At 38.7% G+C, this 13,958-nt stretch overlaps 1 protein-coding gene across 1 annotated transcript in view; it reads left to right on the top strand.

Annotated features, from left to right (window-relative positions):
- The window catches only part of taf1b (TATA box binding protein (Tbp)-associated factor, RNA polymerase I, B), a 40,217-nt gene extending 27,438 nt beyond the window's left edge, over positions 1-12,779 (top strand). The window contains exons 12-15 of the mRNA XM_034019153.3: positions 3,506-3,596; positions 4,510-4,580; positions 6,342-6,564; positions 11,919-12,779. Coding sequence (XP_033875044.3) covers positions 3,506-3,596; positions 4,510-4,580; positions 6,342-6,564; positions 11,919-12,132 — 599 coding nt within the window. The 3' untranslated portion in view covers positions 12,133-12,779. The remainder of the gene's footprint in view (positions 1-3,505; positions 3,597-4,509; positions 4,581-6,341; positions 6,565-11,918) is intronic.
- The last annotated feature ends 1,179 nt before the right edge of the window (positions 12,780-13,958 follow it).

The following is a 13,958-nucleotide window of genomic DNA, read 5'->3' as shown; positions in this document are numbered from 1 at the left end:
ACCTAGGAGTTTATGTTGACTCAGAAATGTCTTCATCTAGACAATGTGGGGAAGCTATAAAAAAGGCCAACAAGATGCTCGGATATATTGTGAGAAGTGTTGAATTTAAATGAAGGGAAGTAATGTTAAAACTCTACAATGCATTAGTAAGACCTCACCTAGAATATTGTGTTCAGTTCTGGTCACCTCGTTACAAAAAGGATATTGCTGCTCTAGAAAGAGTGCAAAGAAGAGCAACCAGAATTATCCCGGGTTTAAAAGGCATGTTGTATGCAGACAGGCTAAAAGAATCGAATCTATTCAGTCTTGAACAAAGAAGACTACACGGCGATCTGATTCAAACATTCAAAATCCTAAAAGGTATAGACAATGTCAACCCAGGGGACTTTATTGACCTGAAAAAAGAAACAAGGACCAGGGGTCACAAATGGAGATTAGATAAAGGGGCATTCAGAACAGAAAATAGGAGGCGCTTTTTTACACAGAGAATTGTGAGGGTCTAGAACCAACTCCCCAGTAATGTTGTTGAAGCTGACACCCTGGGATCCTTCAAGAAGCTGCTTGATGAGATTCTGGGATCAATAAGCTACTAACAACCAAACAAGGAAGATGGGCTGAATGGCCTCCTCTCGTTTGTAAACTTTCTTATGTTCTTATGTAAAGCGAGTTAAACCTCAAAACCCTTTTGCACAAACATACAGTAATGAGGAGTGTCAGATTTTGCTGGTGTTTCTTCTTACCTATGTGAGTGATACAGTCATGATGCCCACCATGTTTCACAGAGAAGTCCGTCAGTCAGTATTCACAGATGACGTGAGATTCAGACACTCCACTTCTTTTAATGCATGACCATTCTGTGGTAAATTCCTCTCTATTTCTGACAAGCCAACCTCAATCATTTAGATGGAGGAGAGTGACATTTTTTGTTTGATTTGTGATAACTATTTTAATAACTGATAAGCAACCAAGTAAACGTGGGATTTGATCATGATAGCAAGGTGACATTTGTGCAGCAGTGTCTGAAGGACCCCTAAACCAGTTACTAAGAAACCCGTCTCGGCGCTTTTAGTATGTCAGTTAAAATGCTGCAATAAACTGTCGGTGAAATACAGTATTCAGGACAATTCATTCAAAGTTAAATGGGAAAGCACACACATGGTATTGAAATAATATGTAATAAACATTCAGGGAGTATCCGTTTATTTATTTAATAAAAATCGTAGAATTATACCCCTTCGATGTAGCGCCATAGCAGAACCTCCACCACAGTACTGCTAAATCGTAGCCTTTGGCATCTGTGTTAAGGTACGGCAGTAGACCACTTTGCAACACTGAATGGTAGAGTGATTATCATTTGTATCCTCTGCTAAAATTCAGCTCTGTTTTAATGTCTGAACAAAATCCTGCCGATGAATGTCTCTATTCATGTAGGTCACAATTTTAATTTTTCCATTTAAAAAACGCTTATTCAATTGTGGTGAAACTTGCTATTGACATTATTTAGAGTAAGTTAATGAGAGTATTAGATTGTGGGGATATGTAGGGGTGTCTCTCTGTCCGTACACTTGTCCATCTGTATGTCGCACTATCATTTTTGCATATATCTTTAAAACCGCTTGTTGAATTGTGATGAAATTTGGTAATGGCATTATTTAGGATAAGGTATTGGGAGTTTCAGACTGTGCTGTCTTTACTATTGATATATACGTCACAATCATCAACTTTTGGTTATCATAAAAAACGAAGTCGGCTTGAATTTTGAATTTGCAGACGTGGCGGGGCCTGCATGTTACTGACATACATGTTTGCTTTGTGGTTTTCCACAGCAGCATTGCAGAGTAACCTACTGACATGGATTACCAGAATATAGTTATAGGTACTGTTTGGGGAAACATTTTATTGTCACAGGGCTGTCTCAAAGGAGTGATGAGCTGTTGTGACACTAACAATATGGTAATGAGAACCTGCAAGTGTATAAATCATATCTTTCATCATCAGTGTAGCTGATGCATCAGAAAAACATGATGCAGTGCTGCCTTTTAGAATACACATATTTTAACTATCCTCAGGAAGTCAGAAAGGGATATGCTAGGACTGACCCGCAAACACACTAGCAATAGGTGAGCTGAAAACACATAACTTGCTGATAGAGAAGGCTGTTTAGCATACAAACCCAATTAGATGCCACTTATTCGAAAGATATGAGCACCTCATAAGCTAACCAGCTATCTTAAAACACACCAAGAATTCTGAGTATGCAGAACATTGATGCAAGCACAGGTATGCTGTGGGACAGTCGCCTTGTTATTTCCAATAGGACCTGGGCTCATTCAGTTTTTGTATGTACAGAATACTGCAGCTAAATAAAGGTGAAGCCCCCAAAATAATGTAAACAAATAATTTAAGCTAAAGGATCAGTCCTTCCCAAAACAGGCTCAGAAGGAGAAGAGGAGCAGCACAAGAACCCTTAATGCAGATCATTATTTTAGAACAGTACGACCAGAATTTTATATCACTGGGAGTCCACACAGCAGTAAGTTGGGCATAAAGCACATGTTATTACTATTAACCAAAAAAAAAACCAAACTTAGAGAACTGACGCACCATTGTGCACTGACTCGGCAATATTGGCCACTGTGATCTTTGCAACTTATTAACTACTCTTTACACAAATCGAGGAACCTTTTAGTTTTCATCTGTGAATCTCTCACCACGTGTCTTTGAATATCTTCTTGTAATGCAGTGGATCACATGGAGTAGCCACAATGTAAACTGAGGCTGAGAGGGGACTGGGGCGATGTTTGTGCAAAGGCAATCAAATTCTGCTTCCTTTTTGTGTTTTAATTCACCCTCAACCCTCAACCTGGTCCTGTTTTGATGGATGGATGGATGGATGGATGTTACTTGAAGTGCTAAAAAAAATGGAATGTGGTAAACTTTATCATATTCTATTTAGGAGTAGTTAAGACTATATACAGTAATTAAATGTTTGGTAAATGTTGCAGTTGCAGGAACGCTATTGTGGTTAAATGTATTTGAATATTATCATCACAGTTCCTGTATGGTTGATTTTAATAGGTGGTTAGTGTGGCGTTAACACCTCCCTTTGAAATTTTAAATGGAAAATGTGTTGATCAGATTGTGGAGATGAAAGGTGCTTCCTACAAACCCCATAATGTGGAGTAATAATTCATTAAGGGTGCAACATTTAAAGGTGTACACAACTCCAATGTAGTTTGTTCTGCTAATGGTCTAGTTGTATAAATCATGTTCCAAAACCTTGACCACTATATCCATTACATTTGAAGTGGCTTGATTTTTTGTTAGTCTAAATGTGGTGCATGCACTACTTCTTCCTAAATGTTTTAACAAATGTAAACGACTCATTCATGAATGTCAGTTACTTTTTTTTTTTTTTTTTTCTTGTCCCCAACAAAGTATTTCTTGGTAATTTTACCGTCATCAATAAATATTCTAAATTATGCTATTTAACTTTCTTTGATAGGTGTGGAAATTTTTAATTTCCGAAAATGGTACAAGACAATGAAGCAGGCCTTGGATAAGGCGAATGAGGGTGTGGAAGAGGATGTAGCCAGGTACAGTAACACTGAGCCAGGTGTTCATGTCATGCAGATATTTTATTTCTGCACGGAAATGATTTGATCATAGCAGCATTTCGTATTGATCTTCACTATTGTTGGAGCTACAGGGGGAAATAAAACCTGGGGTCTTGTGTGTGTGTGTGTTTTTTTTGTTTGTTTTTTTTCCCCAGGTAGCATTGCCTTGTATCCTTATGTGTTCATTTACCTATTAAAACAATGCATGACGTTCTACAAAAGAAGTCTAACAGATAGAATGAACCCCCTGTACTGGAGTGTTGATAGGTGCAGCAAATGGGCGGTGTCATTTTAATTGTTGGCTAGAATCCCACTCACCTGAACTAAATTTATCTAAAGTTCATTTCAGCAAAAACAGGGCAGTTTACCAACAAGCCGTATATCAATACGTTTTATAGTTGCCAATCTCTTTACACAACAATGACTAATGTGGCTCCAGGGACTTCCGTAATGATTGGGTTAGCATTATCTTTGTTTATCAGGACTGGTTCCTTGAACAATCATGGCTCATCCAATTTTGACGAGAGTAGACCAGAGGCTTTTTTAAAGTTTCTGTGTATAAACTGTACTTGTATCTAAAATGAGGCACAGTCTTGTATCCATGAAGAGCTGGCAGATTGTACTAGAGGCTGATGCTCATAGAAAACATTCACTTGATGCTGTGTAGCATTTGCATGTTTCATTCAAACTGACGCAACACACACTTCCAAATATGTATTACTACTGCTCTGTTTCTCATCAGAAAGTCAGATACAAAGATGGATGGCCTACGAACCTGACAAAGACATTTTATAGTTATTTTATAAATGAGAAAAAATATATATAAAAAGCAAGTAACATTAAGAAAATAACACTAATATGGGGATGTCCTTTTTTTTAATAATTTATTTAGGTACATGTGGCAATGCAAGAAGCCCATCTTCTACTCCTCGAAAACAAGATCGGTTGTGGTCAAAAGAAAACGTAGGTAACTTCTGTATTGGGGACATTTCTTTGGAGGAAAACACTTTTTGATTAGGGAGCAGTGAGACCGCTCACCCAGACACATGGCGACTGTAAAAATAAATGACCATCCAGGTGAAAATCCAGCAATATCCTGGAAAAGTTGTACATGTAAAGTATTGTGTTGGGATGTTAACAAAACAAAAAAAAGCAACCCTATATATAAATATGAGATATACTGTATATAGGAGATATATATGTATATCTCCTCTATATATAGCACATTTAATAATAATAATAATAATAATAATAATAAAAATAATAATAATTATGGCCCCCTTAACATCTTCATTGAGTAATAAGAGTTGGTGTAGTCGGTTTCTGCTGCTCTTCTCTCTTATGATGATGTTCTCTTTTTACAGGAATTACATTTTTATTTTATTTTTTTACTGTGGCTCTACAATAGCTAGTGGGCTTGTGTGTGTGTATTGTGAGTGGCAAGAGAGAGAGAGAGATTGCTGAAGCATACCCTTAGAACACAATGTGAAATGTGCGGTCCAGATTTTAGTATGATTTTTCATAGTGAATTGCTTTATTTGTTTTTACCAAAAGTGTGTTTAGAGATGCTGTTTTCTTTTGATGTTGGTTACTGTTTCTCATTTGAAAGACAAATCAAAGAAAAGTTGGTTCCTGCTCTAAAGGTTTGGAAAGTAATTACTGGGCTTTTATGTATTTATTTATTTAATAGTGAAATCCATGGAATCCTTTTTAGGAGTAAAAGTATTAACCATCCTTCCTGTAAACCACAAAATATTCATCACAATAGCATGATGTCGTTATCAAGGAAAAAATGAAAATATATATAGAAAAAAACTGGAATTGTCATGGCAAGTTGGAATTTTTATCAGTGAGGTGTGATTTATTGTTAATGGCAAAATAACCATTGATGTGAAAAACAGATCTATGAAACATGAGGTGACATAACGATCAATAGTCATGTTAGTTACCATAACACTCAAATAACATGCTGTAACCTGTAACACATGTATATTTAAATGATGATAATAAAAAAATTTTTAGGAACTATGACATCTAAAAAAATTAAAAAAATCTCAACTTCTTGAAGACAAAATAAATACAGAATTGGGGTCAAAAATGAATAAGATTAGAAAATATAGTTTTTAATCTAAATGTCCAAAGCAAACCAGATTTTCTGTTTACTCTGCCTTGCTACCCAAAATGATTCCTCTGAAGAACATTTTACATGCAGGTCTTATACTTAATACAAAAGCAGGTTATTTGCCTGTACAGAGACCACATCTTGGAAGTAATATCACAAGGCCCTTAGCTGACTGAAGGGCAGGTTAGCCTATCTGTCTGTCAATCTCTGTGGTACCTGAGTTGTGTGCACGCCCACCTGACTGCTAAGGGGTCAATTTGCACGCGAGCACCGTGGCTTTGCTTGGGGTCAGGATAACGTTATGTCCGATTAAGAAGCCTTGCGCAGGAGAGATGTATATGCAATTTTAGCCTGAAAAGGAATTCATCACAGTGATATGAATATTAAAGAAAACAAAGGTAAAATCTGTTTTGTTTAACTTCCGCACCTCCTAAATATTCATTTTAACAAGGGTTAACTCTGATCCTGACTTCCAATAAATGGCTCTGCAATGCATCCTGTTGTGGTTGAACACAGAATCTTGGTCACCTTGTACACTCCACAGTCACTCTAGCACCTAATAACCCCCCACCCTCCTGGTAACTGGTTTCTGTTTGGCACAGGCATGGTGGTCAACCTGCAGCAGCAGTTCAAGAAGCTCACTGGATCCGTCCCGAGGACTCCACAGCAGCCCCCGTCCAGCTTCCAGTTTACCTGGGATGAGGAGAGCCAGGATAAGCCATGCTTCCACGGGCACAGCCTAAGGGCGTTCCTGAAGGAGGGTGCTGTCTGTGATCTCCTGAACACCGGCTACTGGCACACTGCACTCAAACAGTGCAGAAAAGAGTAAGTTGTTTGCTGTAGCTTCGTAGAGATTCTTTTGTTTTGGAGTTTGAGTTTACATCCATGTGTTTGTTTGGAGGATGCAGGCGCGACTGTTGGCTGTAGTCTATAGTGGTGTACCAACCACAGGAAAATTCAGTTAAAATGTAATCCCTAATCCCAAATGACTAGAAGGACCAACACCGGGACCTGGCTGTATTTAAGGGGATTTAAACAAAATAACGTGAATGGTAAATATGGGATGCAATTTAATTAAATCCACTTTGGTTGTGAAGAATCCTAATATAAGCAGACCCACCAGCAGTGATAAAAAAAAAAAACAAAAAAAAAAACTACTATGTCCTGGTACTGACTGGACTGTGTTCATTATATCCTGGGGGGGATACAACTTCTTTTTTTGCATACGCTGTTTACATTGAACTGAGAGAAACAGTTGTGCTCTGCATTTAAGCCTGGACTTGCCCTCCACTACTGTACGCTGCTGTGACGGTTTATCCCATTGGCTGTGCTGAAAAGAGGTGCAGCATGGTTAGGTCAAAATTAGTAAACAGTGTTGTATTACAGAGGATTTACTGTGCTGTCTCATTTTAATTTGTGTGCACCAGCAACTTCCATCAGACCATTTTTCCATGTTATAATTTCTAGTTCACTACAGGTATTTGTGTGCTTGTGGGTTCCAGCTAAAATCTGTTGTAAAAGCAAATATAAGCCCAAATTTGGTTTTGGGAAAATATCAAAGATAGAAGTCCCAGATAGTGCTCTCCATGTAAAAAAAGAAAAGATGAAAAAAGAAATAAAGCAATCTTCGGTGAAGCCCCAGCACAGCCAGTACTAAGTCCAGAACCTCATTCGATAATGTATGGCACCTTGGAGAGCCATTGTTTCAATGTGATAAATCTGAAAGGTTTTTAAGTTGATTTAGAGAGATAAATGACTATTCATCTGTGATAGGGAAATCATCGCTTGAGACATGTGTTATTTGTGCAGTTTTGGAGGGGGGAATGTCCTGCTAACTTTTCTTTTCTTCGGTAGCTGGTCAGAATAGTGTTGAGAATTGTCTGTCGCTGCAAATTAAATATATTAGAGACTTTTGGTGCGACAGCTCTCGACTGAACCAGGTCTGTGTCTACTTTTTATATGTATTTCAAATATTTGATTATGAGAGGCTCTTTTATTTACATCACATTTGTGTGACATCCTGGATATGTTTGTATAGCTCCACCAAGGGTGCTACCTGCTGTGTATCCCAGATCAAACCTGCTTCCCATGGGATATTTCATCCCAGAAAGTCAACACACAATCTTCTCCTTCTTCTTTAAATAAAAACGGCATCTACCTGGCTCTGGGTTTGAGAAGTAAACTGTGCCAGTCAAAGGCAATCAAAGTCAGAGCTGTGTAAAGAAGAGTCTTTGAGATACGGGTGCAGCAGATCTCAATAATAATCCTTGGATATGTACCATAATGCACTTTACCAATGCAGCTGCTGTTACAGATCACTTTACTTACAATAATAAAAAAAAATACTTGCAGTAGTATGGCAAAATAAAAAAGGTGTGGTAGCTAGCTGTTCTTTTATGGTAACTACATTTACTACTTTAATTAACAAGTACATGTATTGCAAGTTTATGTAGGAGTGTAAACAGTAACCTAGCACAGCATATGCCTAATCCTTCATTACATCATTTCATGCATGCGCAACACTGAAGCGTGTGTATACATGTGTGTATATATGTGTGTGGGTGGAATGTGCATTCTGTGAATGTCAGTATACATGTATGTGCGTGGGTGGAATGTGCATTCTCTGAGTGTCTGTATACAGTGCCGTGAAAAAATATTTGCCCCCTGTCTGATCTTCTGCATATTTTTGACATTGAATGTTATCAGATCTTCAACAAAAACATAATATTAGATAAAAGGGACTGTGAGTGAACAAATAACACAAAAAATTGATACATATTTCATTTATTTATTAAAGAAAGTTATGCAACACCCAATGCCCCCGTGTGAAAAAGTAATCGCCCCCGTAGACTCAGTAACTGGTTGCGCCACCTTTAGCAGCAATAACTGCAACCAAATGCTTCCTGTAGTTATTGATTAGTCTCTCACAGCGCCGTGGAGGAATTTTGGCCCACTCCTCCATGCAGAACTGCTTCAACTCAGTGACATTTGTGGGTTTTCGAGCATGAACTGCTCGTTTCAGGTCCTGCCACAACATCTCATTGGGGTTTAGGTCTGGACTTTGACTAGGCCATTCTAAAACTTTAAATTTCTTGTTCTTCAACCATTCTGATGTAGACTTGCTTGTGTGTTTCGGACCATTGTCTTGCTGCATGACCCAGCTGCGCTTCAGCTTCAGCTCACGGACGGATGGCCTGACATTCTCCTGTAGAATTCTCTGATACAAAGCAGAATTCATGGTTCCTTCAATGATGGCAAGGCATACAGGTCCTGATGCAGCAAAGCGTCCCCAAACCATGACACTACCACCACCATGCTTGATCGTTGGTATGAGGTTCTTACTGTGGAATGCAGTGTTTGGTTTTTGCCAGACATAACGGGGTCCATGCTGGCCAAAAAGTTCCACTTTTGACTCATCTGTTCATAGAACATTGTTCCAGAACTCTTGAGGATCATCCAGGTGCTTTTTGGCAAACTTGAGACGAGCATTCATGTTGTTCTTAGTGAGCAATGGTTTCCGCCTTGCTACTCTGCCATGAATCCCATTTTTGCCCAGTGTCTTTCTGATGATGGAGTCATGAACACTGACCTTAGCCGAGGCGAGAGAGGCCTGCAGATCCCTGGATGTTGTTCTTGGGTTCTTTGTGACTTCCTGGACGATTTTACGCCTAGCTCTTGGAAAGATTTTGGCAGGACGGCCACTCCTGGGAAGATTCACTACTGTCCCAAACTTTCTCCATTTGGACAATATGGCTCTGACTGTGGTTCAGTGGAGCCCCAGAGCCTTAGAAATGGCTTTGTAACCCTTTCCAGACTGATAGGCATCAACAACTTTTTTCCAGAGGTCTTCAGGAATTTCTTTTGTTCATGGCATGATGTGCCTCTAGAACCTGTGTGCTGACAACTTCACTCTGATGGTAAGGGCCAACGTTAGTCAGATTTATATTGGGCAGGGCTGGCCCAAATCAGGCCTGGTTGTTAACCAAAGTACTCAAACAGCTGACCCTAATTATTCCTGTAATTGGGTTGAGTTAACTAGGGGGGGCAATAACTTTTTCACACCTGAAGATTGCATGTTTGATTACCTTGCACACCAAACAAATGAAAGAAGCACCAAACTTTGGTGTCATTTTTTCTCTCAGACTCCCTCTATACTACTACAACCCACAAAAAAATCTGACAAATACAATGTGAAAAATGTGCAAAAATGCAGAAAATCAGACAGGGGGCAAATACTTTTTCACGGCACTGTACATGTATATATGTGTGGGTGGAATGTGCACTCTCTGAGTGTCTGTATACATGTACATGTGTGTGTGGGTGGAATGTGCAAAGGTAATAATTTGGGAATGTATGTTCTGGATTAAATTTTATATGTAATTTTTGGAATCGAAACAAATGAGGAATTATTTTAAGTAATTGTATTATATTTGTTTGACACGCAATAAAACGTGTATTTTTTTATTTGACCAGCATTTCTTTTTAATTACAGCTAACCTATTTCATACATTACAGCTAGTGGTTCCCTAAACAACCCCATACAGGTAACTGTTGAGGAAGGTTGCTCAACATAAAGGACAAAGATGCATGCTGCATCCAGAAGGATTCATTGTTTTCATAAACAGTAAATGTGGTGATAGTATCTTCCCTGGGGACCTCTGCTGTTTAAACTATCCCCCTATAACTGGTTGTCTGTTTAAGTCATGACACTTCTGTTGCTGCAACAGCACTCCCTCCCCTATCTCTGTGGGGCTCTATTATCACTGTCATCAATTTCAAAAAAAATTCTAGCTAGAGAAAGGCCTGCTTAAAATAAAAATCAGAAGGAAACAGATTCTAGAAAGCACAGTGTGCCTCACAACAAGACATCTAAATTTGTGTCCCTTGAAGTAATTGTAAAATGAAAGGTGTAGTTTTTACTTTGTAGCCAATGTTTTTGTAAGCTTCTTTAGTACACAATTTGCCAGGGCTGGGTTGATTTCTGCGTGTGGCTCGGAGATTGTTACTCTGGAGTCTAGACCCCTATGGATTTGGGGGTTTATGGTCATAGAGGAAAAATCTGAATGGTGAAGATGGGGACCTATCAATGGTTAAAAAAAAAAAAAAAAAACAGTAGGCAGAATAGTTGGGTCTGACATCAATTTTGTTTATGACAGAGTGTCCAATATTTTGATTTAAAATAGTAAATGAACTAATAGGGGAACCTAGTTTCCTTACTTATCAACATAATCTGAGCTTCTGGGTCTGCTTGCGATTTGTCATTATTGTTGTAATATCTTGGGATGCAAGCTTCAGACAATGCAGGTTGCATTAAAGAAAGATGTGATGCAGCGTGGACAGTGTGACAATGCAGGTTACATTAAAGAAAGATGTGATGCAGCGTGGACAGTGTGACAGTGCAGGTTACATTAAAGAAAGATGTGATGCAGCGTGGACAGTGTGACAGTGCAGGTTACATTAAAGAAAGATGTGATGCAGCGTGGACAGTGTGACAGTGCAGGTTACATTAAAGAAAGATGTGATGCAGCGTGGACAGTGTGACAGTGCAGGTTACATTAAAGAAAGATGTGATGCAGCGTGGACACTGTGACAGTGCAGGTTACATTAAAGAAAGATGTGATGCAGCGTGGACACTGTGACAATGCAGGTTACATTAAAGAAAGATGTGATGCAGCGTGGACAGTGTGACAATGCAGGTTACATTAAAGAAAGATGTGATGCAGCGTGGACACTGTGACAATGCAGGTTACATTAAAGAAAGATGTGATGCAGCGTGGACACTGTGACAATGCAGGTTACATTAAAGAAAGATGTGATGCAGCGTGGACACTGTGACAATGCAGGTTACATTAAAGAAAGATGTGATGCAGCATGGACAGTGTGACAATGCAGGTTACATTAAAGAAAGATGTGATGCAGCGTGGACACTGTGACAGTGCAGGTTACATTAAAGAAAGATGTGATGCAGCGTGGACAGTGTGACAGTGCAGGTTACATTAAAGAAAGATGTGATGCAGCGTGGACACTGTGACAATGCAGGTTGCATTAAAGAAAGATGTGATGCAGCGTGGACAGTATGAAATGTTGATCTTTGTTTTGAGTTTTGAAATGCTTAAAAATAAAAATGGACATTGTATTTAGTCTGGTGGGATTTAATGCAGTTATGTTTTTTTTTCCAGGTACTGTAAAGGGCATCTCCAGTTGGAGGAGCCACATCTACCCCGGAGTTACATATTCATACTTAATCTGTTCTCCTTCATGTTGAAAGTAGACTCTGCCCTGCTACATGCTGAGGTTCATGAGACAGAAAGACTGCTTCTTAAAGCAAAAGCACCAACGACTCCTTCAGGAAAGAGAAGACGACGAGTGCTTCATTTGATCCCATGTTTATGAATTAACAGTGCCATACTGTACAGGAGGTTGATCTCAAAGTCATGGAAACTTTGCATACACTTGTGCATGAACTTTGGTGAAATTGTGTGTGTGTGTGGGTTGGGGGGGTGGGGTCACTGATTCATTTACTGTAGGGAATGAAAGTGTACTCCTCCTGTATATTTGCTTTCAGCTTCTGTATGCTGGCTTTTGAATGTGAAGTGCTAAGATTGAACAGTAACAAAGCAGACATGCCAACTCTTCCAGTATGTAGACATGGTTGAAGATAATTCTGATACAATACAGCATGTTTTGCTCAAATTTACTATGTAGCATGTCACAAGTATTGGAGTTGGTGGCATCTTTTATCTAGGGACGTTCTGACATTTACAGTTTTTTTATTTTTTTTCGTCATTTGTATGCAGTGCAATATTTTGTTGAAATACAAACGTTTTCATTATTCTGCGAGTAATGCGGTTTGCTCAGAATTCCATCTGAGGTCTCATTCACCCGCGCTTCATCCTAGCGGTGGACGCTTATTGGTTATTTCCATTTGCCAGATAATAGTAAAGGAGCTGTTCTGCAGTTCAGGTACCTCGTACAGAAAAGCGAACGTGGTTTGTGAACTGTTTGTAAAACTTGTAAAGAATAAAAGTATTTGGATTTGAGTACATGTTCTTGTGTTTGTAAGTTTCAGTATTTAAATTACCGTTAGGTCCTAAAATTAGCAAAATAAATCAAATAAAAAGTTAGTAATCAAAATATCTAGTTATCTCCACGTGTTAATCCCGATCGCGCTGTTTGTTCAGTTAGGCCTACTTGTTCACTGTGTGTGTTCATAAAGTCAAAGCCTAGCTTGATGTGCTTAAATAAAGTTGCTGAAAGTAATTGGACTACGTGCAGTTGTTTGATTTCAACTCGTCATTCAAACCAGACACAAGTTGCATGTACAAAGAACAGATATTTTAAGTTAAAATACATGAATTCTGTCTTTACATGTTTTCGGTCGTATTGATTCGGAACAGTGATTAAACATAGTTTGAGAGATGACATTCGAGGTGCTTTGTCAGCGATTTAAGCCCTCGTCCAATCGGGTTAAAGGAAATCTCTTTCCGCCAAGAATGCATGGAAGCAAACATTCAAATCTGGTCAATTATGCAGTTTTCAGTCTTTTACATCATTTACATCAATTTAATTTATCACAGTTTCCAGTCTTTTACATCATTTACATCAATTTAATTTATCACAGTTTCCAGTCTTTTACATCATTTACATCAATTTAATTTATCACAGTTTCCAGTCTTTTACATCGTTGTTAATGTAATTTATAATATTTTCCACCATTAGAAAAAAAAAGTATAATTAATGGTAAATGTACCTCTGTTTGACAATAGAAAAACACCCATTGGATCGAAATTGATTGCACATGTACCCAAATCTGACAGCGTACCACTTTCTGACATTACATTGGCCACGTTTTGGTATGTGTAGGCTACCACATTCTGACGATGTACCACTTTCTAACACTACACCGGTAGCTACAATGATATAAACATGAATGTGAAGAAAATTATCAATGTTTTTATTATTATTATTATTATTATTATTATTATTATTATTATTAATAATCTCCACCCTTTCAGACTCGTCGGGTGCCCTGTGTAGCACTTGCTGCACCGGCTATTCCTCCGCAACTGACGACGTTGTTGCATGCGCCCTTACCAACAACAACAGCAGCAACAACATTACAATTTCGCCCGTTGGCTATACAGACCTCCCTTGCCTGGAGCGACCAAACCAGGCGTCGTCTAGGTAATAATGTCTCTTACACGCCAGACTGACTGGTC

This window comes from Acipenser ruthenus, chromosome 6 (genome assembly GCF_902713425.1).
Source record: "Acipenser ruthenus chromosome 6, fAciRut3.2 maternal haplotype, whole genome shotgun sequence".
NCBI classification, from domain to species: domain Eukaryota; kingdom Metazoa; phylum Chordata; class Actinopteri; order Acipenseriformes; family Acipenseridae; genus Acipenser; species Acipenser ruthenus.
The sequence above is the reverse complement of the archived record's forward strand: the minus strand, read 5'-3'. Positions and strand labels throughout refer to the sequence as shown.